The sequence below is a fragment of the Lutjanus erythropterus genome, chromosome 23 (assembly GCF_056507025.1).
Source record: "Lutjanus erythropterus isolate fLutEry1 chromosome 23, fLutEry1.hap2, whole genome shotgun sequence".
Classification (NCBI taxonomy): domain Eukaryota; kingdom Metazoa; phylum Chordata; class Actinopteri; order Lutjaniformes; family Lutjanidae; genus Lutjanus; species Lutjanus erythropterus.
Genome location: NC_139339.1, coordinates 17,388,190 through 17,414,386, shown reverse-complemented (window position 1 = coordinate 17,414,386; position 26,197 = coordinate 17,388,190). Strand labels below are relative to the sequence as shown.

The 26,197-nt window shown below is 39.1% G+C and overlaps 1 protein-coding gene across 3 annotated transcripts in view; it reads right to left on the bottom strand.

Moving 5' to 3' along the window:
• Positions 1-25,954, bottom strand: part of LOC146305959 (phosphatidylinositol-binding clathrin assembly protein) — a 109,977-nt gene extending 84,023 nt beyond the window's left edge. For 2 of the 3 annotated variants that reach the window (XM_084713023.1, XM_084713025.1), the window contains exon 1: positions 24,818-25,954. In XM_084713023.1, coding sequence (XP_084569149.1) covers positions 24,818-24,947 — 130 coding nt within the window. In that variant the 5' untranslated portion in view covers positions 24,948-25,954. The remainder of the gene's footprint in view (positions 1-24,817) is intronic. The other variant, XM_084713024.1, reaches the window with a different exon arrangement.
• Between the last annotated feature and the right edge of the window lie 243 nt (positions 25,955-26,197).

Here is a 26,197-nt window from a genome sequence, read left to right as displayed (position 1 = left end):
ACCGGAGACTTCCTGGTACCGAGGGGGAGACCACACTCGGGATGTGATGAGGAAGCGTGTGGTACACTTGGACACAATAAACCAAGAGAAATCTACCAAAATTCTGCACCACGGTTGTTATTTCAGTGAGGCTGTTTTGTGCCAGTAAGCATCTACAGACCTGCGTGTTTGTGTGTTTGAGAGAGAAGGCAGGTGGTCAGATCAAGCAGAGGAAGAGGGGCAGAAGGAGGAGACACAGATCACATCTGGCCCAGCTGGCTACCTTCTATCTGTGCTCTCCTCTCCTCTCTTCATCCACCTTTAAGTCCCCCATATCCACCCGCATCCAGGCAATACACACACAAACACACAAACTTCTGCTTTGCTATCTACTTTAATCTTCTTCTTCATCTTCTCTGATCTGCAAACAAACTTGTCTCCTGTCCCTGACTCCCTTTGTCCAACTGGTCCATCTACAACTTGGAACTAATTCACCTTTAACAAGATTATATTTTCTGTATTTGTCTGGCTCATGTGTTACTATTATAACATGGTATCTGTACTTTACTTGAGTATTTATTTTTATGATAATGCTTTACTTTTACTCCCTACATTTTAACACAAATATCTATCCTTTCTACTTCTTACATTTTCAAAACAGGCTTGTTACTTTTGCTTTAAACCATTTTAGGGAAATTATTGATTATTATTTTGCATCCTTACGTGCCACCTTCCCAACATCAAGACTGATTTAAACCTAAATGGATGGGACAAGTGCACATCAAGCATTACAGATGTGACAAGATGAAAACAACATAAGACAAAGGAAAAGGAATGACTGATTAAAGACATGAAGATGTAACAACCTAAAGACATAACAAGATGAAAATGACATACAATGAAAAAAATGTAACCAAATGAAAAAGATGTATAAAAATAAATAACAAGACGAAAACAACAAATGATGAAAAAGACTTAAGACAAAAAAAGACATATCAAGACAAAAAAGGCACCACAAGATGAAAAAGATGCAAAAAAGATGAAGAAGACATAGAAGATGTAAAAACCACAAAAAGACAAACATGACATAAGATGAAAAAAGCCCAAAAAAAAGATGAGAACTAGATGAGAACAACATTTACCAGAATTTAAAAAAAAAAAAATAAAAAATCATCCTATCTTGTGTACCAAGGACTCTTTTCTTTGTTATGGAATCAAAAGAGGTATTTTTATACCAGTATTGTCTTGCAGTTTGAAATTGTTGTACTTTGACAACCTGAATTGTGGAAGAATTTTATTAGCAAACATTGCCACAGAGCAACATTAGCATTCTAACAAACTTCAAGTCAGATATTCATTCTCTTTTAGTTCTGTTTTTGGTCTCCACCAATTTCTAAGGGATATATCTGGTTCTTTAGCTGATAAATGCTCTACTACATTCACCAGCTAGTCCTTAACTGTGTTGATTTTTTCAGCTGCAGCCAAAAATCATACCAATGAGAGCAGTGAAAGCAAAACTAAACCCAAACAATGAGTTGAAAGATGCCAACTTTATATCTGTATAAAAAACCTACTCAGTCTGGTGTTAATACACCTTTTAAAGCTGATATCAGTCGATATGGACCCTTATGTCTAATGCTACTATCGGTGCATTTGACATTCAGTCTCAGCACCAAGATTTGATGTAGATAATTCAACAAGCCTCCTGGTGGGATACAATCCGAGGAGGTGGATTAACCCTTTTGACAGACCTGCAATCGGCTTCTCAATCCTATCTTGACATCTTTTAAAGCCTCAGTCTGGCATCAGTGCCTCGCTTTGTGTGCTTGACACAGTTCAGCCCCCTCTGAGACCACCAAGGGAAGGTCAGGCTCACATAGCTGGAATTCCTAAAGAGGTGGCTCTGTAGAGAATTTATCTGGACTAATCTCAAAGACTTCACACGAAAAACAGAGGTTCTTGTGAATAGAAAACAGCATGTGTCAATGTGTCAGCAATAGCTCTGTGTCAAAATAGTTTGGAGGGACATGTGACTGCCAGTGTCATCGTCCTGAAAACAATGCTGCCCTACTCAACTGAGGTAGGGACAACCAAGAAGTTACCACAATGTCCGTTGTTTTCACAACTTGTTTCTCATTTTGCTCAACTGCATCGTCCAAAAAATAGTGATTTCACCACCACACACAGCAGAAGATTGATTCAGTGAACCTCAGACATACACACTTCACACAATCAACAAAATGGGCTCATACATACAATATTAGAACTAGACAATTCAAATTGGTTCAATTGGTTCAATTAAAATTAGAATAATGATGTAAAAGTCATCATTCCCCCTAATATCACAAATCATATCACAATTGCAATATCAGTAAAAAATAATCACATTTACATATTGTTTCAAAATAGTTCAACCCTAGTTGTCATGTACAAGAATAATTTAAAAATGCATCCCATAGCTTCACCTTTTATAACCAGAGATGATGCCTCAGCGGCAACAATCAACTGAGAACTCTGTCTTTTTTCCCCCCTAGCCTATCACTCTCTCAGATGCGATCATTTCGATTCAATACAGAACAGTCAAAGCCGGCTTGCCTCCTGGAGCCACAACAGTCATATAAACTGTGACAGGTGCACACACAATGTACAACTATTCATGTCACTGTCTACAGGACTGTGACTCAAGACATTTAGTTTTATGCTGTTCACCTTTTGATTAGACTGAAAATGACCTTTCGGTGAGACTAAGTTTTTCACAATTGTAAACATTTGAATATTAGTCATACTTGATGACTGAGACGAGTTCCCCTCCATGTCCCACATTCAGAATGTTCTTTATCTGACTATTTGCATTTATTTCAGCCATCTGAAAAGGACACAAGGTTTTGTCATCGATATTGACATTTATCAAAGCTCTGTGCACTTTCATATTTATAATTATGTGGTTGCTATTTTGACTGAGCTCCACAAAGATGTGGAATAACCCCCAGGTGTATTTCCTCACTTACAAATAAAGCATATTTTGTTAGATTTAAAAAAAATTTTAGGCCACAACAGTCCCAAAGAAAAGTCTGTGAAATCCTGAAGGGACTGATTATATGCTATTGTGTGCTGGGGCAGTAGAGTGAGGGTGTGAGATGCCAACAGACTCAACAAACTGATCTGCAAGGCCGGTATCACAGGGGTAGAACGGGATACTCTGACGGCAGTGTGAGACATGCCGGTTAAACACAGGAGCACATTCAGCACAAGATTAATTCCACCAAGATGCACCACAGAGCGCCACAGGAAGTCATTGCTATCTGTGGCCATCAAACTGTACAACTCCTCCCTTGGCCTGTCTGACACTCAGACACGAAACAAACTGACCCAGACTTATTTCACCACTGTCAGAAGCTACTTACTTATTAGTTCAACTCATCAGAGGCTAATTATTCTTTATATTTCATTCTTATCTTCATATGGGCAATACTGAGCAAACAATGTGGTTATTTGTACAATAATTCAGCTGTTTAATAGTAAATAATAATAATTCAATAATGCAATACCCCTGTTACACTGGCATCATTGCTGCATTTACTCATTTATAGTGTGCATTTAAACCAAGCTATACTCTTTTAGGTTTTAAACTATTTATGTGTACCACTGTTGTTCAAATATTTTTATACTTTCTTATATTTTCTATATGCTTATATATACTTCTATCCTTGAACTGTAACACAAACTTTTTCCACCAGGGGGTCAATGAAGTATTTCTGATTCTGGTATTACTGTACAACAGGTGCCACAGTAAAAATGCATGAAACTTGAAGTGTCCCTCTTTTCTATTTCACAGACAATAACGTTGGATATTTTAATGATTTATAGAACTGGAAATGTCCCTGGTTTTCATTTCTTACATCTGTTCACCTTAGGTTAGTCATTCCAATGCATTAATTTAGAACAGTGAACTGACAGTTTTACTGAAACTATTTTGTAGGTTAGCAGGAATGAATGGACACCCTACAGGTATAATATCAAAGAACAGCCTTTACTTGGAATACTAAACCACCCCAGAGCCAGAACACACCAAATACATCCGGACGTTTGCAGGACTCAGATCTAAACAAACTAACACCGATATAATTCTTTGCTGATCTCAGGGGAATTTTCTCTTTCTGGTTTTGTCATTTCAAAGAGGTCAGAGGTCAACGCCACTACAGATCAACACGTCTGTGGCTCAAGGACACCTCTGCAGGGTGGATTCTTGCCAACAAGGAGGCTTTCACGTTGATCGCCCACTGAAGGACGACGTCTCTGACTAACTGACCACCCTACGGTTCCAATCACTCCACAGGGAATGGAGATTATCAAGGTTTAATAACAGTGCTAACTGAACAAGGGTACCACCGGTGGAGTTGACTGACCTTCATTGAAAATCTGCACAGGTACAGAGTAACGGGGGGGACGAACACACTAACAGACAGATGAAAAGCCTGACGCAGGAGACACCAGGAGGAGTGCAGCCCCAATCTGTTAAAGATTAACGCTCCACAGTATCAGCACCTTGTCTGGCATGTACTAGTAATCTCCTTTTCTTCTCTGTCTGTCTCTGTGTTAGGGACTGCAGACAGGGTTTGCCTCAAAAGAGGATTCCCTGTACACCCCACCCTCCCTCCCTCTTTCTTCCCCTCTAAAATCCGTCTGACAGGAGGTGAAGAATTGTAAGAGAACTGTAAGCCAGCTAAATTTGAAAACACATCTTTTCCTTTCTTTTCTCACTTAACAATCACACTAAGCCGGTGGTTTTTAAAAATCCCTAACTAACAGTTCTTTTTGTAAATACTCTACAAAGAGTGGATGAATATGTTTTGTAGCGTTGACAGGGAGAACAAAGCTTTTACTACACAATGAAGAACACCTTCACAGACTCTCTGTCACATCCAGTTCTTTCTATGATCGCTCAATTTCCCGCCAATATAGTCGAAGACACAATAGATGTTGTATCACTGATCGTTATGTTTATGATGTCAGGTGTCTTCTCAGCAATAAAACAGTGACTTGACGACTGTCTCGGGCAGAAACGGGAGTTTCTGATCTCTGTGGCTCACAGGTAGCATTTACGAGTCACAAATGAATCACTATTTCATTCTCATGTAACCCAAAGGTAGGCCACATTTGCATTACTGGCTGCAACAAAAATGCAAGGGCACTTTCATGTTGACTTTACCATTTAAGTTATTATAAGGAAACAAGCTGCACTAAATTAGTCTGATATAGCACACCCACTTTGATTACTAATGCGTAATTAATTGATTTTAAATAAATATTTGAATAGAAAATAATTGCACTTTTTTCAATAGGTTGTGACCCAGTGATTCCAAATTAGGCAAATTTGGGGCGGACGCTTTACCAACTGAGCTAAACAACTGCCCCATAATTTGTAATCATTTGTTGCAATCTGTGCTTTCTTATCTTTTTGTACCATCTTTGTATAAAACTTAAATCACTATGGACACCTTTGTCTGTCAAATTGTGATTTTATAACTGAAGCGCACTGTGTACACTGTGCGTGTCACGCATCCTCTCAAACCTTTGCCATCTTTGTCTAAAAACATCCAGGAAAACCTTGACGCCTGATGACAAACTAAAAATATCAATTATACTAACTAAATTGTGTTTTCTGCTTTGTTTAAAGACACAGCAGAAAACAGCCGACTACAGCTAGACTTGAAACAGCCTATGACTTTCTCCATTTGCAACATTAAAACACAAGACAGCTGCAACAATTAGTCGATAAATCAATTAGTTGTCAACTGTTAACTGACTATTAAGTTGCAACAAAGTTAGAATCGATGCTCAAGTGTTTTTATTACATGTGCATTGACCTATATACCACCTATACACCAGTATCTGGCCCAGCTATGGGTATTTTTAATGGTATTTCGGAGTTTGTCTTTTTCTGGAAATTGACTCATACTGCACTCTGGGACATACACTAATCAGTTCATTCTTGAGTAGATGTCTGTACCAAATCTGAAGAAATTTCATCAAGGCATTCTTGAGCTTTCATAACAATAGGAGAGATGGATGGATGAACAACCTGAAAACGTAATGACTCCGGCCATGCCTGTCTCTGGCATGGAGGCATGAGGGAAAAAAAAAAAAAACTTTGTTATCTGCCAAAAGGTTTTGGCATTAGAATCTATATCCTGAGAGAAAATGTGAGATCAATGCAGGAGTTAGGTGGGAGGACAGGGAGGAAAGATGGAAGGAGGGACGAGAGGATGAGGAAGGAAGGGAGAAATACAGAGAGGTGGGTGAAAAGAGAGTGAAGGAGCTGGTAAAAAGAGGCAGAGAGTGTAGACACTAAGACAAAGTGTCACCAGAAGTTGGTCTATTAATAGACTAGCTCTGCTTCTATAGCTTTAATTCTCCCCTTGAGGTCTTAAATAAGAGCGGTTTCTCTTCTGTCTCCCTGAGTCACACACAGAAATACAGAGAGAGACAGAATTAGAGACAGACAAACTCGCTCGTCTCCAACTGCTATGTTTTCATGGGGGGATTCGGGAAATCTTGTCAAGTGAATAGGATTGAAGTCTATGTGTGTACGTCTCTGAGAGTGTATCTGTGCGCAAACGCCTTCAGGGGGAGGGGGGGAGACGTCTGCTGCTTTCTGTCACACACGCAAAAAAAAAAGACACTGACACCAACAGAGAAAATGGCAGGCGGGCAGGCAGATAGACATACATGCATACAGGTAGAGTACGGGAAGAAAAACAAGCAGTTGAACCCAGCCAAAGGCTCCAGAGAGAGAACACACGGCTAAAAATAACCAGACATCAGAACGGGACGGGAACAGAAGCACTGAGTGTTCCCAAACACACGCACACAAACACAGACGCAGACAAAGCCTATTTAAAACCATGTACTAACATTACTTAATACACTAAATGTGTAAAATGAGCATGTAGTGTTTGCTCTGTATAGTACAGTACATTGGATTGTGTGTAGGCGAGCGGACAGAGAGTAGTCCAGTGAAGTTCAGATGGATTAATAAAGGTTAAATAAATTCTGAGTATGCTAGTAACGGCGCTTTGAGATCTATGACAGCAGAAGTACACAAGCTTGTTAGCCAACTTGCAGCAATTTTAAAAATAAATTGGCAAAGAGCGAGCTTGCTATCATTTTTGCCAATGCTCAGACTAATGTGAGATGTATGATTAATGTCCATTTTTCTCTGCTTACCAATGAGAGAAACACATATAATTAATACTTTAAAAGAGACTTGATTTAATTTTGAATCTCAGATTTTCAAAGACTTAAATCAAAGAATTAATCGTTTCATGATGACAATGATATGGAGAAAGAAAGTGGATATGGAGAAAGAAAATGAAGAAAATCCACCGTTGACAAAGATGAGGATTTGTTTCAATCCGTGGAGGAACATTTAATCCTTCAAGTTATCTAAAAACATTAAGTTAACAAAACTTCAGTGTTTTTTAAAGCTGCATTATATTAGTTTTTTTGGCCACCTATAGGCCCCAAGAAGAAAGTTACAAAAGTTAAACCAAAGACATTAAATTTATGATGGCAAATTTGGAATAAAACTAAACATCAAAATGGAAAATATAGATGCAAATTGTCCGTTTAAAATTATGAGTACAACAATAACTTGTTAATTACAGCATTACAGCATTCACCAAATAAATATTTAAGATCTTCCCAACACAATTTAAGATCATTTCATACTTACGTAAGCCTTTTATTAGTAAATGTGAATTTAAGACATTCTGAGAGCATTTTCATTTGAGAATTTGGTTTTATTTTCCATCTTATGTTATACACTTTGTGCATTCTATTAGTATCTTACTTTTACTACTATTATCAAGTGGGTTTTATTCATGTGAACATTGACTGTGTGTATTCTATTCTAATCTCATTTTATTTTTACATGTGGGTTTTATTATGTTACGTCATTGTCTTCTCATGTGAAGCACTCAGCACATATAAGTTCTTTATTGTAAATCACTTTGGGCTGCATTTCTTGTATGAAAGGTGCTTTAAAAATTAGGTTTATTATTTTTATTTATTTAACATATTAAAACACATTTTTTTCTGCCCATCTGATGAAGCCAAGTCCAATATTTCTGTTTTCACACACTCCTGAGAAAAATATCTAGGTCTTCAGTTGCTGAATGCTCCACTTTGTTTACAAGTTAGCTGTAACTGTGTCGGTCTCTCACTCGGTGGTGGGTAGGGAATATACAGTCGCTTTTTCAGACCATTTTCCACTGAAAGCGACTGCCTGCTGTGGCTGGGAACAAGGTTGCTGAGAGTGGTGGTGAGAGTGAACCAAAACAGAAAAGTCAGGGACTAGAAAGCCAAAACTACAAACTAAGAGAGGATCAACGCACAACAGAGCTGAGGGGAACAAGGAGTTGGGTGATGATTCTCTCTGGGTTTGTCACTAGCAGCAACGCCTCACACATAACACACAGTCATCATGACCCATTGCTAATAGAAATATCGATTCCTGCAGCTTTAAGGTCTAATTTCCCAATAATATCTACAGCAGCACTTCTGATAATAAATAAAATGCAGGGTGGTAGGGTGCCTCAGTAGCTCACCTGTTAAAGCTCATACCAAAGCTGCAACTATTAGCAGATTAGTTGTCAGCTATAAAGTAACTTAACAGCTATTTTCATAAATCAATAATTAATAGTTAATCATTTTGAGTCATTCTTAGGAAAAAAGTTTAAATTCTCCGATTTCGGCTTCTCAAATCTGAATATTTTCTCATTTCTTTGGACGTCTATGACAGTAAACTGAATATATTTGGGGTTGTGGGCGAAACAAAGACATTTGAGGATGTCAAACTGGGTTTTAAGAAACAGTGATCACTTGCCCAGGTTCTTGTCTCTCTCCCCTCCCTCTCCTGTCTCTCTCTACTGTCAAGTAAAGGAAAATGCCAAAATATATATCCTTTTTTTTTTTAAATAGCAGGGTAGTAACTTGACACTTGCTCATCAATATTAACTTCCAAGGCTGCTTTACACAGTGAGACTTACACACAACTTTAGTTGGTTGAAACTTCAGTAAAACAAAGCTGCAACTGAGTTGCATGGCATTAAGCCTTTTGCAACAACAGTCTGAAACTAAGCATTAACAGAAACAAAACTCTAAACTTTGTGAAACCAGTTTCATCGCAACGCCAAACAAAACACTCAAATGGAGACATCAAACATTCCACATTTCAAACACTCCCACTGATTTGAACTGATGGATTTCAACTTGACAACAGCATATCATCAAAATAAACAAAATAACCAACTTTTGGATGTTTTCAGAGGTAAATTATCATCAGACTTCATGTCTGGTTGTTAACACCGTCAACAAATAAACATGAGCAAGGCAAAGTCTGTTTATGTTGCAGTCGAAAGTCAATAAGGCAGTGTACCAATAGCTTTCTTCCTTTTCTCCAGCACAGCCATTATGAAACAAATTAGCCAACAAGCACCAGAAGAAAAAGTGATACAACATGTGTGGGTCTTATCTCATATCATTTTCTCGTTGGATAATATCAACTCAAAGATGCAAATGTAGTTACAACGGCTCCCCATCGAAACCAGAATCAATTTTATGACTCTGTTACTGGTATACAAAACCCTAAATGGCCTTGCACCTCAGCACATAAAAGACATGCTAATTACATACAAAACAGCAAGAACGCTCAGGTCTACCAACAGCAGGCTTTTAACTATTCCTTGTACGAACACTAAATTAGAGGAGGCCACACTTTTAAAACCAGGTTAAAAACATAACTCTTCACAACAGCATATGGCTGTATTCTTAGTGTGTGCATACATGTGATTTATATATTTGTATATCTTTGGCTTTTGTACATTTTACACTGACGTTTGTGTAAGTGCACGCTTTTTGATACGCATATTTATCTTATTTCTGAACCTGCATAGTTATGATTGTTGTGACCTTACTGTCACTTAATATGAAGCACATTGTGTTGTCCTGTGTATGAAATGCATAATATAAATAAAAAGTGAGTTAAGTTTTTGAGTTTCCACCTGATTCAATCAAGCAAGAAAACAATTATTTAAAAAAAAAACATATCAATCTAGCTTGCCAGCTAATTTTAGTCACTAAATTTTGTTGTATGAGACTTTTTATGAGTTGCATGAAAATTACATTTCATGTCATTTGCAACCTGCAACTACTGTAGTTGTATTAAAGGTTCCCTGTGTAAAGCAAACCTAGGTAATATTTAGATCTATAATTCAGGTATATGTAGAAAGATCACCTTTAGTAAAGGCAGAACATGAGGGGGAAAATGTGTGAAATTATGCAAAAGAAAGTTAATTACATTGAGACTTTCTCATGACTCTAATGTGATGACATGTAGGGAGCCAACTCAAAGCAAACAAAGACTTAAAGTAAAGCAACAAATATTTTATAGGTGCTGAATTATGTATTAGACTCTAAATAAAGGCAGGCTGCTACTATACGGCGTCTCTGCTGTGTTGTTTTATAGCACAATCCGGTTATTCCAGGTCATGTTGAACGCACTCCAATGTGAACCCAGCAGTGATATTTGTTCACTCAATCACTACTCGAGTGCAGCAGTGGGTATTACATATTCCCTGACTGTGTAGCATGTTTGAGACTGAAGCACTCTCATGAGACGGCAATTTCTCCCTCTTCCCACACACACACACACACACACACACACAGTCTCACACACTCAATGCTTGACGTCCGTTCCCTCGGGCTTCACTTGAAACAGACGCATCCAGACAGTCAGCAGTAAGCCTTTTTCCTGCCTGGTAGTCTAAACTGGGCCTATCTGGGCGCTGCAGCCAGGGAGGGGCTGTCCCGCTCTGTTTAGATAGCATTAGACTCACCTACAATCACTTAAGACGCAGGCGTCCCCGCCATGGCGCTAACCAGCTACACCCTGCTGCAGCAGGTCTATCAGGGCTGGAATCAATGCAACACAAATAGCAGGAAATAAGCTGAACTATTTTTATCCTGAAATGTCTTTAAATCAAACTTAACCTTTTCAATTCACTCAATACTTCCTTTACTGGCTTGACAGTAAATTACTTCATGTAATGGGCAATGACAGGGCAGAAGAATGAAGAATAAAAAGGGACAGAGTGACAGAAAAGAAAAACAGCACAGGAATCCAGATTCAACAGCAAATATCTTTAAAGCCAAACTGAAATTAATGTTCTCTGCACTTTTTATGTAAGAATAATAAAATGTAATGACACTGCAGCTATTGTGCATATTTTTATAAGAGGATAAAACCATTTTTGTCATATTTATGGAAACACTGTCTAAGCTTTGGGCAGTGTTTGACTGACATTTAAGAGCCAGTGTTGTGAAGAGACATGCTGTCAAATTCTACTTTTCGGTGCCAGACTAGAGCACGTCACATCCGTGTTAAGCCTACGAATTGATACATTTTCCCCTTTTCAAACAAGCCCACATACAGCACTGACTTTCAGTAAGTATGTAAAAATGTGTTTCATAGAATATGTGCATTATACTACTATATACAAAAATATACAATACAAAAGTCTTTGATTGGCAGGGAAAAAACCCTGATGATTACAGCAGTGTGATGGCTACAATATTGGTTACCTGCTTATGTTAACATAACACAACAGGCAATGTCACAGTCAGTAAAAATAACCGACGTCATGTCCATAAATTGTCCAATAAGTCAATAATGTAATAACTGCGACAGGCCTAAACTTTGGAACTGATTCCCACAAGACGTTCATTTTGTTTCACGTTCACAGCCTACTTCAACACCTGCTTAGCAATCACACTCGGGGTTGTGTCTTGTCTCACATTACAGAAACGTGGAAGTCTAGCTAGTGTTAACTGTCTCTTTTTCATGGGTCCAGTTGGGGTGATGACAAATAACAAGGCTATCAAAACTCACAGCAACAAGTGGCCCTGCAACTGCAGCAACACGAAGTAACTCACAAACAGAATCACAGAGAAATGTAGATGTGAAATCACACTGAAGCAACAGCTAACAATGAGGGCTGTCTTAGTGCTCCATCACACTAATATTGCACTTTAAAGGGAAAGAAAACAATACACCAGCAATTATTTGCTGAAATATTTTTTTCAGGTAATTTGATCAACTTCAGTGTGAATTATGCTCGAGAAAAATTCAGCACCAGGGCTGTGACAGCATGTTTTTTTTTTTTTACCACTGTGAAATAGCAATATAACAACGTAACATATGCTCCCCTCCAAAACATAATTGGCTTGTAACAAGTTGCCAATCTGGCGGTAAATACAAATATAGGTTATAGTGTCCTTTAATAGACACTGTAGCTTCTCAAGACCAAGAAAAGTCTCTACTGTTATTTACCAACTGCTGGAAAAGTGATGGGGGTTAACTCCGAAGTAAGCTGAGCAGGAAAGGCTAATATTAACTTTGTGTAGTTAGGCCTATTGTTCCAGTCCCTCCAGAAATTTGCTATCACAACAATTAATGATAATTCAACCAATCCGTGTGAATTCTGTATGGCCCTGAACTCTCAGCTACGGTTGTTTTGTTTTGTTTATTATTTATTTTGTCACATATACTGAAAAGAACACGAGTTTGTAATTGTTACTGATATTTATAAACGCTCTCTGCACTTTTATATTTGATAATTTTGTGTTTACTATTTTTAAGCTCCAAAAAGATCTTTGTGGAATACCCCACAGGTGCACTTTACACTTTGCAAGTAAAGCATATTTTTATTTAAATCCTGAGGATTTTTGGTAATATTACTTAAAAGAGAGTGCAGTTTTATTCTCATTCTTTCATTGCAAAAAAAATGGTTAAAACGTTGCAAAATGCTTCACAATTTTTCAGAAAAGCTGCTGTGAAATAAGGCATTTTAGGCCACAACAATCCCAAAAGAAGTCTGTAGAATTCTGGCGGGACTGGTTAGCATGTTAGCCATCTACTGTCAATCCCATGATGCCTTAGGTTGAGTCTGTTGATCAATCGGAGGCTAAAAAATGTGCTCAACCCTGCAGGGTTTGTGGTCAGATGGTTATTGTCACAGGTCTATTCAGTATTACTTTAAAAACCTAATTCATTATCATAAAGGGGAAGTAAATGTTCGTGTGCCAACTTTGACATAATCCAAGAAGTATCACATCCGCTCAAACAAACTTAAACACATTCAAACAGACAAACACCCACATCTAACACACAAACACAAACATGTGTACACAGATCTGTCAAGGTGACCCAGCAGTCTGAAATAGAGCTGTAAAGTTTGAACGAGCACCAACTCACTGGAGGCTGAAACACAAACCACAATAAACTTGAGCTCAATAACCTACTGTACACACAGCGTCTCTCCTCGTCTCCTCAACTAACCCAAAGACACACAGACACTGTTGCCCAGATAGATCCAGTCAAAGTGTCGGCGTGGAGGACTACTGTAGCACCACATCAATTTGTCATGTAAGTGTAACCTAGTTTTAAGGTTTGGCTAAAAATGGCCCAACACACCATGATGTTAAAGGACATTTGGGCCAGAAGCTCAGCCAGCTGGTAAAAACGATGTGGCATGTTGTGTTAAGCAGCCATAACCTTAGCTGCTACTGAGAGGAAAGCCTGAAAATGACCTCAATAACAGAAGTGTCTGACTGAGCAGCTGAGCCAAAAGCTGTGGTTAAGATTTCTGATAAGAATAGGTTGGTATAAATCTGCCTGACTGGGGTGAAACAACAACACTGTAGCAGACAGTTTTAATCAGCAACTTTAAGTGAAAATTTTATGTATGTTTTTATATATACATTTTGCTTTGCTGGCCTTTACTGTTAAACATGTATTTGCATAGCAGTGAGGGTCTACATGAAGTCACTTTTGACATTTGTCTGTCTTTAAAGGCTATATGTGCTTACAAACATGCGGTAACACATTCATGTCTTCAGGCAGTGCTTTATATCTTTAAATCAGCACTACACTCTAGACTCTCATTTGTCATTGCCCTCTCACTATTTCCTCCTGGGATCACAATTCTTCTGTAATTTTTTGGACAAATTTTCACACCTTTTTTACTTTTCATTAACACAACCTGTTTCTGACACTGTTCAGTGTGAATAAGCCCCCATGACTCTAAAGCCAACTGTTTCCACTCACACAACAATACAGCTGCACCAATCCAGATTTCCTTCGAAGAATTCCTGTTTCTTAAGGACCGTTTTAAAGGACAGGGGCATGCATTTTGTACAATCTTCCAATTTTCTTTCAGAGGCAGGGGCAAAAAACAAATGAATGAAAGAAAACTGATAAATATCAGTTTATGCCAGAGATTTATGCAAGTTCACACTAGAGAAACAACTTATTCTATTTTCTTTCCTGACAATCAAAAGGAAAATTAAAAGAATTCAGCATTAAAATGCTGCTGCAGCGTACTTTTTTTTAAAATTTATTTTGTTATTTTATTGTTTAAAAGTCACCGGAAACCAAAAAATCTGAAACTCAATATTTCTGGTATCAAAATCCTTTACTACTTTTGAGGTCTCAAAGTTAGCAAGTATGGCACTTCCTGTACCAACAGACAGTGGAATAAAGTCCAACCAGCAGCGCACATGCACAATGCTGCCAGCAGCCAACAAACCCAGCAAAAGGGCCAGAAACATGCCAAACGTTTCCTGGAAACAAAACAGAACAACACAAAAACTGCTACCCAGAAGAAGCACAATAAACAGTTATAACTGGAATTCTTTAGTTTAGATTCACCTGTTCCTGCTCTTTGAGAGGTCAAAGGTCAAGATCTGTTGATGGAAAGTTTGTCTTCAAATAAGAGAATCATTGTGTTGAACAACGGCATTTTAAAATAAAACAATAAAAACACAAAAACAAATTTAAAAATATTGAGCCAGTTCATTGAAACATACATGTATGATGTTTGCATGGGGGACTGCACTGCTCGGTAGAAGCTATGATGATTAGTCAAATTTGCAAATAAAAAAAAGAGTTGTGTTGATCGGAAAAAATTGGAAGGTCATGCATAATTCACAGAGATTGGTTGAATTTGCGTTAATTATTGTGATCGCAACATTGCAACTTCCTGGAGGAACTGATAAGGGCTGAGCAACAGATTGATACAAATCATTTATCTCTGTGTCAGCTGGAAATGAGGTAAGTAGAAAAAGGTCTTCCTTTGCATTTTGTTCTGATCCACCCTGCCAAAGTTGATTTTCTCCTCAACTCTCATCCTCCTCCCCTTTCCTATTATTCACTTCTTTGAAGATAATGAAGGGCACATTTCAGGCAGAGAAGACAGATGGTTCAGAGGAGGCGTGAAGAAGGCCATCGACGGTACATCAAGCTGGATCAACCATCCCTGAATGGATCCAGGGGTGGGACTGCGGTATCACTTTACCAGCCACTTACATCAGTTCATTCACACCTCCATTTATGTGACTCCAACAACTGTCACGTGGCTACCAAGCACCTCTCATGTGATGTCAAGGTGTGAATTGCTTGCAGAGGTTAAGTGCTAGAGAAAGTTCCCACCAGTCATTCAGTTACACAGATAAATAGCAAGAGAACAAGCCACCTTTAGATATTCCATTATCTGGGAGGCTTCATTAAAGTCTCATTCACTTCTTCTAAGAAATGCTCGGCAAACACTCAGCTCAGCCGCGTAAACAACGGTTGTAAAACCAGCAGCATTACTGAGGCTGTGGCCACTTTCACCATTCAACTTCCCCTGTCAACTTAAGGCCATTTAACACAAGCCAGTTGGTTGGTTTGCTGCCATGACAACAGAGTGCCGGCAAAGGGGGAAACTAGACTTCAGTTTAAATGTCACAACTTCTCTCTAACAGCTGTATGACGGTGAAACAATCAATGTTTCAATGATGCCAAAGTGGAAAGATGTGGCCTCTGCAGCAATCAGTTAGCTGGATTAAACACACAATATCTCTTGTCTTGACAACCTGCAGGTGTGCAAGCAGAAACACACATATTCCAGCACATTTTAACCCCCCTTCATTGATTTTTATGACAATACTTTCCATAAATAGAGTAGCTTTTCAGAGCTGATGGGAAGGACTCGTCATTTCTGCCGCTGACTCACAAAGGCAGGGTTAATTGAGGTGGACAGTCCCGATCATGACACTAAATGGCTTTAAAACGGCACTTATTTTCGCCAGTGGTGCGTGAATGTCACGGCTGCTCGAGCTAACAGCAGACCCCCGAACCCTCGCGCACTCTCTGCTGGCTGGCCGGCCAGCCACAGGGACTGGCAGAGCTGAAATGCTTCTGCCAGGGTTATTCGGTTATTGGGTCTAGATGCAAATATGCCGGTGAGATCATTCACAGCTTGCTGTCAGACAGTCACAGCTGCTTGTGGGGAAATTGTGCCAAGAGGGAAGTGAGAGAATATGATGGGTGTGTGTGTGTTTATGTGTGTGTATATGTGTGGATAGGAGGGTAGGGGGCTCTGTCTTTGTGAGAAATAGATGTTTAAACAGAAAAAGACAATGTTAGCAACAATACAGGTTTTGTCGGTGTCAAAGCCTGACAGATTTCCCGGATTGTCTATGGACAAAAAAAATCCACTAACACCCACTAACGTCTGGCTTTTGTCTGCAGTGGGAAAGGGTACAATCAGCATTCGGTCCCGGGTCAAATGACTCTGCAGTAATCATGCATATTTATCATCTCAAGCTCCTATCATCAGTGATGAAACATGACCAAGGTTCAACGTTACTGGGTTTTTTTTAAATCACAGAAACCTACTTGTCAAATTAAATTTTTACTTGCCCCTGTACAAATTGTTTTTTTAAACAGTTATCACATAAAAAACTTAAGTAATTGTCATGTTTCATCTAGGGCCACAATGTTTAGAAAATAGCAGAAAATAATGAAAAATGTCTAACCACAGTGATGTCTTTAAATGCACAACTTTGTCAGTACAAAACCCAAAGATATTAAATTTAATATAGTAAATGAAGAAATTCTCTCCACAGTTTTCTGACACTTCTGCATGAAACATTACTTTAACAATTAATTGATTAACAAAGTAGTAAAATAGTTGAATCATTTTTAATTCCTTGCCATTTCGCGAAAATTAGTTGCCAAATTTACTTGGCTGACATGGCATTTTACTTTGAAAGTGGGCAAGCTTTATTGTTGAGCCCTGATGGCACCAGTGTAGACATGGTAGTTTTCACCCCTAAACGGTGAAGAAACACAGCTACTAAGGATGCACAATTAAATGCAATATTATTGATTTTGTAGTATGACCAAGTGAAATACCCAAATCAATGGACCAGAACTAAATCACAATTTGTTGAAAAAGTTAAAATGTATGAGAACAGCTTTTTAATAAAGTACTGTAGTGCTGCATAGATGCAAATCATATCAGAACTTAAGTCAAAACAATCGCAATATGACTTTTTTTAAATCATGTCAGGCAACCGTAGCAGATACCTGAATGAACAAACAGCAACGAAGTAGAGAAACTAAACTTCAAACCACAGAGATTCAGTTAGAAGCTACAAAAGGCCTGAGAGCTGAACACAGACATCTTTCTCCTTGCTCTCTGACACATACATGTGCAAAGTCTCAGCTTTCCAGAGAACCTCAGAAAAAAAAAACAGAAAGGCAAACTCGATTCAAGGCAAAACAATGGCAATTGGTCAAGTTCCCATGTTCAAAAAAAAACTTCATATACACACTAAAGTTGGTGCACAATTAGCATACAGTCTCACAAACCACTGATAGACTGCTGCAAGTATACAGTTCACTAACCAACAGACTGAAAGCTGAATCACACCAATTAGCTGCCTCGCTGTCCTAGGCGCTGTTCAAACCTGTAGCATCTTGTTTCCAGATGTATCCAGTTTGTGCCAATATCCAGTTGATATGGACTGCAGTTTGGTCCCTGGCTGCTAAATGCATTTTAACTGTGTCCTTATTGGCAAGCTTCACTCCCCTTCGGCATATTTGACAATTCGGCTGCAAGTAGGAGTGCAACGGATCACAAAATTCATGGTTTGGATCATATCATGTTTTTGAGTCATGGACTGGTTCAGTGCAAGAAAAGGAAGCAGAAAAAGACATGGGATTAGGGTTAAATTATTTTGAAAATGCACTTTGTTTTGAGCTCTTTCTGCCTGTGGTTATCACCACAGTAATCTAATGTAATAATAATAATAATGATAATAATATAAAAAAAAAAAAAAACACACAGAGAGACACAGAGCTGCACCGCTGAGCAGCGAGGTGCTGTAGAAGTTAAGACAGCAGATATCACCAAAGTTTCAGTCATAATCTTATGATCTGTTTCTTTAATGACAGAGACAGAGTTACACCACTGAAAATGCCAGAAGTCTGGTCGGGATTTCACTTGCGGCGATGTGACCACATTTAAATCAGTCACACTTCATAGAGATGCACTGCAGAATAAAACAGCATGCATCTGTTTTGTCTTTTAACTGCAACTCTGCATTGAGAGTTTGGGTATTATTACTTATATAACAGTAACAACAGTAAAAATGTGTTTCACACTATGATGGCTACATGTACTCCATGGACCACATGCATGCCAAACTGTGGGGGGTGGTCAGCATGGGACACAAGACTATGATCTGTTGCATCCCTAGCTGCAAGTAATGATTATTTTTGTTGTCAATCAGTTGATCGTTTTCTCAATTAACTGATTAGCTGTATGTCAGAAAATGTTGAAAAATGTTAATCACTTTTACAAAGCCCAAGATGACATCTTCAGTTTGCTGTCATATAGTCACATCATACAGTCACATTTAAAAACCTGGAATCAAGAGAATTTTGACTTTTTATCTAAACAAATAGCCTACCCAGACACTAGCCAGTGGCCACTATTTTAGATTTGGTATTTACTGATTTTTGGGATGGCAGAAATGTTTTTACATTAGAAAAGGAGGAACTTTCAGGATTAACAGCACGATGCATGAGATTTATAATAAAGAGCGCAAACCTAACTTTTTAATCACTTTCCTAAAACACACAGTGACGAACACTAGCATCGTTCCACCACAGCCGAAGACGTCTTTGCAGACAGTTTTTGGGTCGTAGCATTCTTAAGTTTGGGATCAGCTGATTTAGACCGTAAAATGTCCAAAAAAGAATTGTTCATCACAGTTTCCCAGAGCTCAAAGTAGGTATTTAAAATGCGTGTTTTGTCTAACTAACACTCCAAACCCAAAGACTCTTCATTTACTGTCACAAATGACAAAGAAAAGCAGAGAAGCTAGAACCAGCAAATATGTAATGTTTGCTTGAAAAATGACTGTGTAAATTATCAAAATAGTTGGGAATTAATTTTTCAAATCTTTGCAGCTTTAGTTCTGATGTTGATATGGGTATCAGAATGACTCTAATGACTCTCTAATGAAGCTGTTTGACTTCCCCACTACATTCTGGGTCCATTCCCACCTGTTACAGCTGTGGGATCAGATCATTTCATTTTGAATAGGACTGACTGAATGGCTGGCAAACTATCTCACCTGGCTGCCTGTGTTCATTACATTACTGGATGGCTGGATCAGCTGGCTGGCTAGTTGACTGAGTAATGATCGAACACACTGCCTGCCAGCCTCCCTGGCTATGCTAACTGACTCACAAATTGACTACCTGCCTGACTGAATGACGACCTAACCTATAACCTGCCTTTATTCCAGCCTGCTGGCCACCTTTCCTTCTAATACCAACAACACAATGACAGCCTGACAACAGTGGACACTACCTTCATGGTAAAATCATCAAACGGACAAATGACATGACAATCGAGCCTCTGAGCAATGCACCACTCGCTGTCCATTCCCCCTGCGGCACAGAGGTCGTTGCTCTCACAAAAAAAAAAAAAAATCAATATCCTACAATGATTAAGCTTGACATGGCGTATTGGCTGTAAAGGTCCAGCCAAGTTCACAAAGGAGTGGCGGAGACAATACATGACTTTTGTTGAACGTCAGCAGCTGAGTCTTGTGAACGAGTGAGGAGGAGGAGGAGGAGTTGACGGATGCGAGGCAGCTGAGCCGAAGCATTGATCAAACATGTGCATACCGTGCCGACAAGGGCTGCTTACCAGAAACAGAAATTCAGCACATTTCATCCTGGTAATGTCCGACACAAGCTCTACTATTACACATAAGTCCCTGCTTGAGTCATTCTTATTTTTAATAAACAAATTGATTCACTCTTTCTTTTGTATTTTCCCACCTTCAACATGACTCACGTTTAATTTCAGTGGGCTCTACTGGCAGCTGAAGGATTTAATCCACTCTTTATTACCAGAGTAAGATGTGAAATGACAACCAGGAATCAGCTGCTTAAAAAAAATGAAATAACAGCAACTACGATTTGCTTTTGCTGACAACATTCTTTTCAGCGACATGTATGAATTTGTTTTCTAAAAGGTTTCCTCAAAAACATAAAGGCAAACAAGGAAGGAAACGCAGTGTTTCCTGTGATTTTAACTCTGTCTTTTTGTGTTGCAAATAAAGTGAGCACAGTCTGTGCTTCCTGGGCTGCAGGTTTGATGAAAAACCTGCTTTCTGTTGCTTTTGTCACTTGTGTTGTTATCTGTGTGTGACTTGCCTTGAAGTCTGTACAACAGGAACCTGCTATAACAATTTTGGAACTGAGCCAAAGCTCATAATAAGATGTTCTGAATGGAAGCCATTAGGGTTGCCCCCTTCCAGTCGACTAAACTGGGAAGAGTCTTAGTCAACCAAGTTTCCAATCGCCCAAAACTCTTTTCAGGAGCTGCGTCTTGCCATTAGACCTAGGATGAAACTATCAACATGGACCTTTTCTCTTGCAAAACTGAATTAGACTGGGATACAGCCTTTGAGACAGACGGAGGCCAGTTTGACGTCCTGAAATACAGCACTGTAGTGATTTAACATTCCAGCTACTCCAACCAGGACTCTGACTCTGTGGACAATGAAGACACGGTGCGGGGTCAGGGGTATCATTCAAAAATTGTCAATACCAGTATGATGACTTGGCTTCAATATCAGCTCTGGAGCAATACTTTTTTCAATACCAAAACCATTCTAACAAAAAGAAAATAACAGTACAGTACAATTACTCACTTTAAAGATACTGTAAAGCAGCAAGAAATTTATGTTCTGAGTAGAGCTGCGACGATTAATCAGATATTAAATTAGTCGCCAAATTTTTTGATAATCAACTAATCATTTTGGGTCTTTTTTTAAAGAAAAAAATGTCCAAATTCGTCTCAAATGTGAATATTTTCTGGTTATTTCAGATCTATATGACAAAGAAGACATTTAAGGATATCATCTTAAGCATTCATTTTCACTTGTTTTAATTTTACAGACCAACTAACTACTCGATTAATTGAGAAAATAACTGACAGACTGATTAATAATGAAAATAATTATTAGTTGCAGCTGTTAGTTCTGAGATTTTCACACCACAGAAATGTGTTACTAACCACCCAGCCAAATTTGAATGATTAAAAAAAATAGCTTTCAAAATAGTGAAAAAATGAGCGGCTCTGAAATGCTGGCAGCGTGTCCACTCTGATGTGTCAGTGCCATGGCAACAGCACATCACCAAGCCATGTTTCAGGTCCGCCCAAACACAGAAATGGTGAACAACAGTTTAAGGGTCTAACTCCAGAATTCTGTGTAACACAGTTCTCAGTCTTTTCACATATTTTCAGCAACTATGTTCTAACATTTATGATGTATTTAGAAGAAAAACTCTCTTTTAACTTTACAAGGACTTCAAAGTAAGAAGCTGTCCAAAGAGCTGGGAGCAGCTGGAGCAACTGTTTACTCAACCTGGACAACTCGAATAAAATGAAGAAACTCTATCTGAGTATCTGCACATTGCTTTTAACTAAACAATACAAAAAATGTAAATACCTGCCAAAATTCCTTGGGTATCAACATTTGGTACCCAATGACAAGGCATTTTTCAATATTCGGTGGCACTGAAGCAATTTGATCAGTGCCATATACGTATTGAAGTTTGGTATCCAGCCCTTGCTCAAGTGAGGACAGGAGGTGTGAAGTGGTTGAGGAGCCAGTTTGTAACAAATTAATTTGTACGTATACATCACCCATCTTGTTGGTAAGTCTGCGAGTATTTGTTTTTGGTAAGTTGGAAGTTATTTATTCTTGTGTTCTGAATAAAAAGAGTTGTGTGAGATTGTGCTGTTTTGAAATAAATTAACAAAATGTTCTGTCTTCTTGCTGTTTGTTCAGACACAAGCAGAGTCATTACTCTTTTTTTAATTTCTAATGAAAAAGAATCATTAGCTGCAGCCCTTATCTAAAGGCCTTGACTCTGAACATTTTGAATGGAATTGTTGGCTATTTTCTAACCTTTTAAAGCAGGAGCTCTCAACTCTCATTTTTCAGGCCATGGACCCCTCTGCTTATAGAGAGACAGAGCAGTGGACTCCTCTCTTTTGCTTTTAACTGTAGCTGCGACGTTAGCAACAGTTGTAGCATGGCTAATGTTAGCTGCGTTGGCATCACCCTCTGCACTTTCACCAGTGGTCTAATGCTTGTGAAGTCACAAAATAATCCATTGTGACTTTAATGTGTAAGATACGAGTGCATCAGTTCAGACGGCCAGTATTGGTAAGAAGCTGAACATGAATCAGAAACAGACTGATGCAGAACTAGTGTATCAGTCCATCTCATTAGAACATGTGTGTTTCAGTTTTGGCGTCAGGGAGCTGCCACTGTAAGTTTCCTCTGATTTCTCTCTCGTCCTGCCTCTGCCTGCACCGCTCTTGTTGGATGCCTGCTGGGTGCTCACACAAAATAAGCGCTCCCCCTTCCCCGTCTCCTCTTCATTTGCTCTAAACAGACCGCACTGAAAACAGCGACAGAAGTGACATTGTACTGTGTCGCACCACTAAACTTTCATAATGCGCAAGTGTAGAATAAGTTTTGGGTTTCATAAGAAAGATGAGAAACGCTGCTGCAAATCATTTATGCAAAACGTGTCTGACAGCAGAGAACAGAGCCACGAGTCTGACCCACAGAGACGTCACGTCACTGTGAGAGCAGGTAACACAGAGCATCACTGTTCCTCCACACTAATCAACAGCACTCTTCATATGAAACAGAGCAGAATATCATCTTACTACAAAAATAATTAAACAGTTTTAAAGTTGGTTCACAGATTCTCATTTAGGGTACAGTATCTCATTTACATATGAGACTCATAATAACATGTTAACACCACTGTAATGTCTCCTCTCTGTCTCTACTGTCATTATATTTAGTAAGACTATCAGGATTTCTTTTTGCAACCAATAGCACTCTACAAATGTAAAATTAATTGAATCAAAATGTGAAGATTCCCACATTGCATTGTCTTGTATTGCATCATATCGAATCATATTGTATCATGACAGAGCTGAATCGAATCGAACAGAATCGTTGGCCATTTAAAAATTTTAAGATGTAACGTATCGTTGAACATGTATCGAGATATGTATCGCCAGCCAGTGAGATACACTCCCTACTAGTTAGCCATTGTTGATATGTGCCACATAGTAATTTAGTAGGTTAGCTAGCTCATATAAAAGAAATCAAAAGTCAAAATCAAAGGTTTTCCATTTCCTCCCCAGCTATTTATCCATCTAGATTTTTCTGGTTTGAACTGCAGAGGACAGAGTAGAAAAGAAAGTAGTTCAGGTAGATCATGCTGGAGAAAGAAAGTAGTTCCTACATGAAACTGCTCACAACAAGGTCTATGGATTATCTTGAGTGACTTGGTCTTGATTTTTGGAGAGACAATGTTTCAAATGTATTATTTTGGTGTGAATAAAAAAAATCTAGGAAAACAGGAGCGCTGCGTCGGGCCACAATCAAGACGAGAAAGAAACAGGTGCTCTTTGGGAAGGGTTACATCAAGCAACAAGAACAAATATGTTTGTCTGTGTTGTGAAAAACCATCTGGACAAACATAATAGTAATCCAAGGCACTCTGATCTGTTCCAAAAATGTAAAAAGCCTTTATTAGTCTATGGTCAGACAAAGTTTAAAAAGCCACAGACTGAGAGACCTCACAAGAGCCTTCGTCACTGTCATGACTTTTGCACCCTCATGAAGGCTCTTGTGGGCTGAAACACATCAGTCGGTCTCTGATTGTTTAACTCTGTCTCGCCGTGGACCAATAAAGGCATTGAACAGAGTGCCTTGGATTGTTTTTATTTTTGTCCACCAACACATTATATGAGAGAGACGACAGACATCTCTATGGCTGTTATCTCCAAAACTCTGCAACTCACACCAAAACAATCTAGCTGGATAAATAGCACAACATGCCAGAGGACAAATGTGTATTTTTGAATTGGAAGTCAGGGGAAAATTTGGGGAGAATTGAATATCTAAGGATATATGGCTGTTGTAAAAGCAATTTTAGAACATCTCTTTGAGCTTTGGTAAGTTAAAGGGCATTTTGTGATCTTATCTAGCATTTGCAGAGCAAAGAAGCGATCAAAATCAAAAAGAAATTTCTTAAATACAGTGATAAGACTCAACTCCAGCACCAACACAGTGTCACTTGTTGACAGTTAACAGGCTTCATGTATTAATTCTCCAAACCCAGCCTGTATTAACTCGTGACTGTCCTCCTGATGGAGTCCCTGGCTGCCAGGTGGTGTGAAGGAATGTGTCTATCAGAGAGGACCGGTATGTCTACTTTATGAAGCAGCCCTGCTACAGCTGGCTGACAGCACGCACACACACAAAGAGAGAGAGAGAGAGAGAGAGAGAGAGAGAGAGAGAGAGAGAGAGAGAGGACATCTATACTCACAATCAAGGTGCTTCTTCTTAGGTCCACTGACTTCATGTGTGGTGGCTTTGCACACAGCTTTGCTGATAGCCGACCCGGTCATGCTGTGCTGGGCTGCTGCGATTCGATCCGTGATAGATTGGCCCGACATCTCTGCTTCTTCTTTATTCCCAGCTAAAATAGCACAAAAACGATCAACTCCAAGCTGTCAAGAGGAGGTAAAGGGTTGCGAGTTTTTTTTTTCTCTCTCTCTCTCTCCAGTTGCGTATAAAACCTGTCTGCAGTAATGTCAGGTAAAATAATATCTGAAAACCACTCAAAACAGCTGATGTGCAGTTTTCCTTTGCAATTTTTGGCAATTCCCACGTTCTATCTAAGTAGTAAACACACCACGACGACACTAATCTGAGCTAGTCTGTGTTAGCTAATGTTCCCGTCGAACCAGGAAAGAGTCCCACTGTGGAATTTGTAAACACTGGAAATTACTTTCTGGCCACTAATAAACATCGCTAACTGGCTGGTTTGTGTATAACCTGGATGATTTGTTTGGGGATCACCAAAGAGACCACCTCAGGACAGGCAATAAAAAGAAATACAGAAATAAAAAGAAAGTAATCCGTATGAAAATCACAGCTTGAGAACACCAGCAACTCCTCCACGTCAACTTGTTAGCTTTAGCTCTCACTGCTCGCTCGGAAAAGTGTGTGTTAAATCCTTCCACGGGTTTAAAAAGTAACTCAGAAGCGAGCAGCACATTGTCTGGAGGCTATAAGAAGAGACTGAGGGACTGACAGCCCGGACAGGTACGGGTTGTCCCGGGGAGAAGAGCTGCGAGGAGCGGTGGGTGTTAGCCGAGCAGCTAGCGGGGTTAGCTAACAGAGCGGAGCCGGTGGCGGAGCTGTTAAGTTCAAACTGACAGCTCCCTCAGCTCAGCTCGGGTGTTTCCCCTCACGGTCCTCGGGCTCAGTCGGTGCTGTCCTCCGGCTGTCGACTCCACATCATCGGTTCGTGTTTTTTTTTCACCAACAGTCCCTTCGTCCTGCGCTACTGTCTGTGTTAAAAAGTCTCGCCAGTGGTTTCTCTTTACAGACTGACTGGCTGACTGACTGGCTGGTTGCTGCTCTGCCGGACAAAATGGCAGCGTAAAAAATCAGCTGATCTCACAACTGTGCTGCATTCAAGTCCAGCTGGTAGGCTCGGAATCTAGAAGAGTATATTTAATCGTTCGATTCCGGTGAACAGTATTAGGTACCTCTCTCCAAACAAGAAAGTTATCATGACAACATAAATAGTAGGAAAATTGCTATGTAATAAATAAATAAATAAATAAATAAATAAATAAATAAATAAATAAATAAAATTATACTAATAATAAGTTGTTTCATTTATATTCAAATTCTA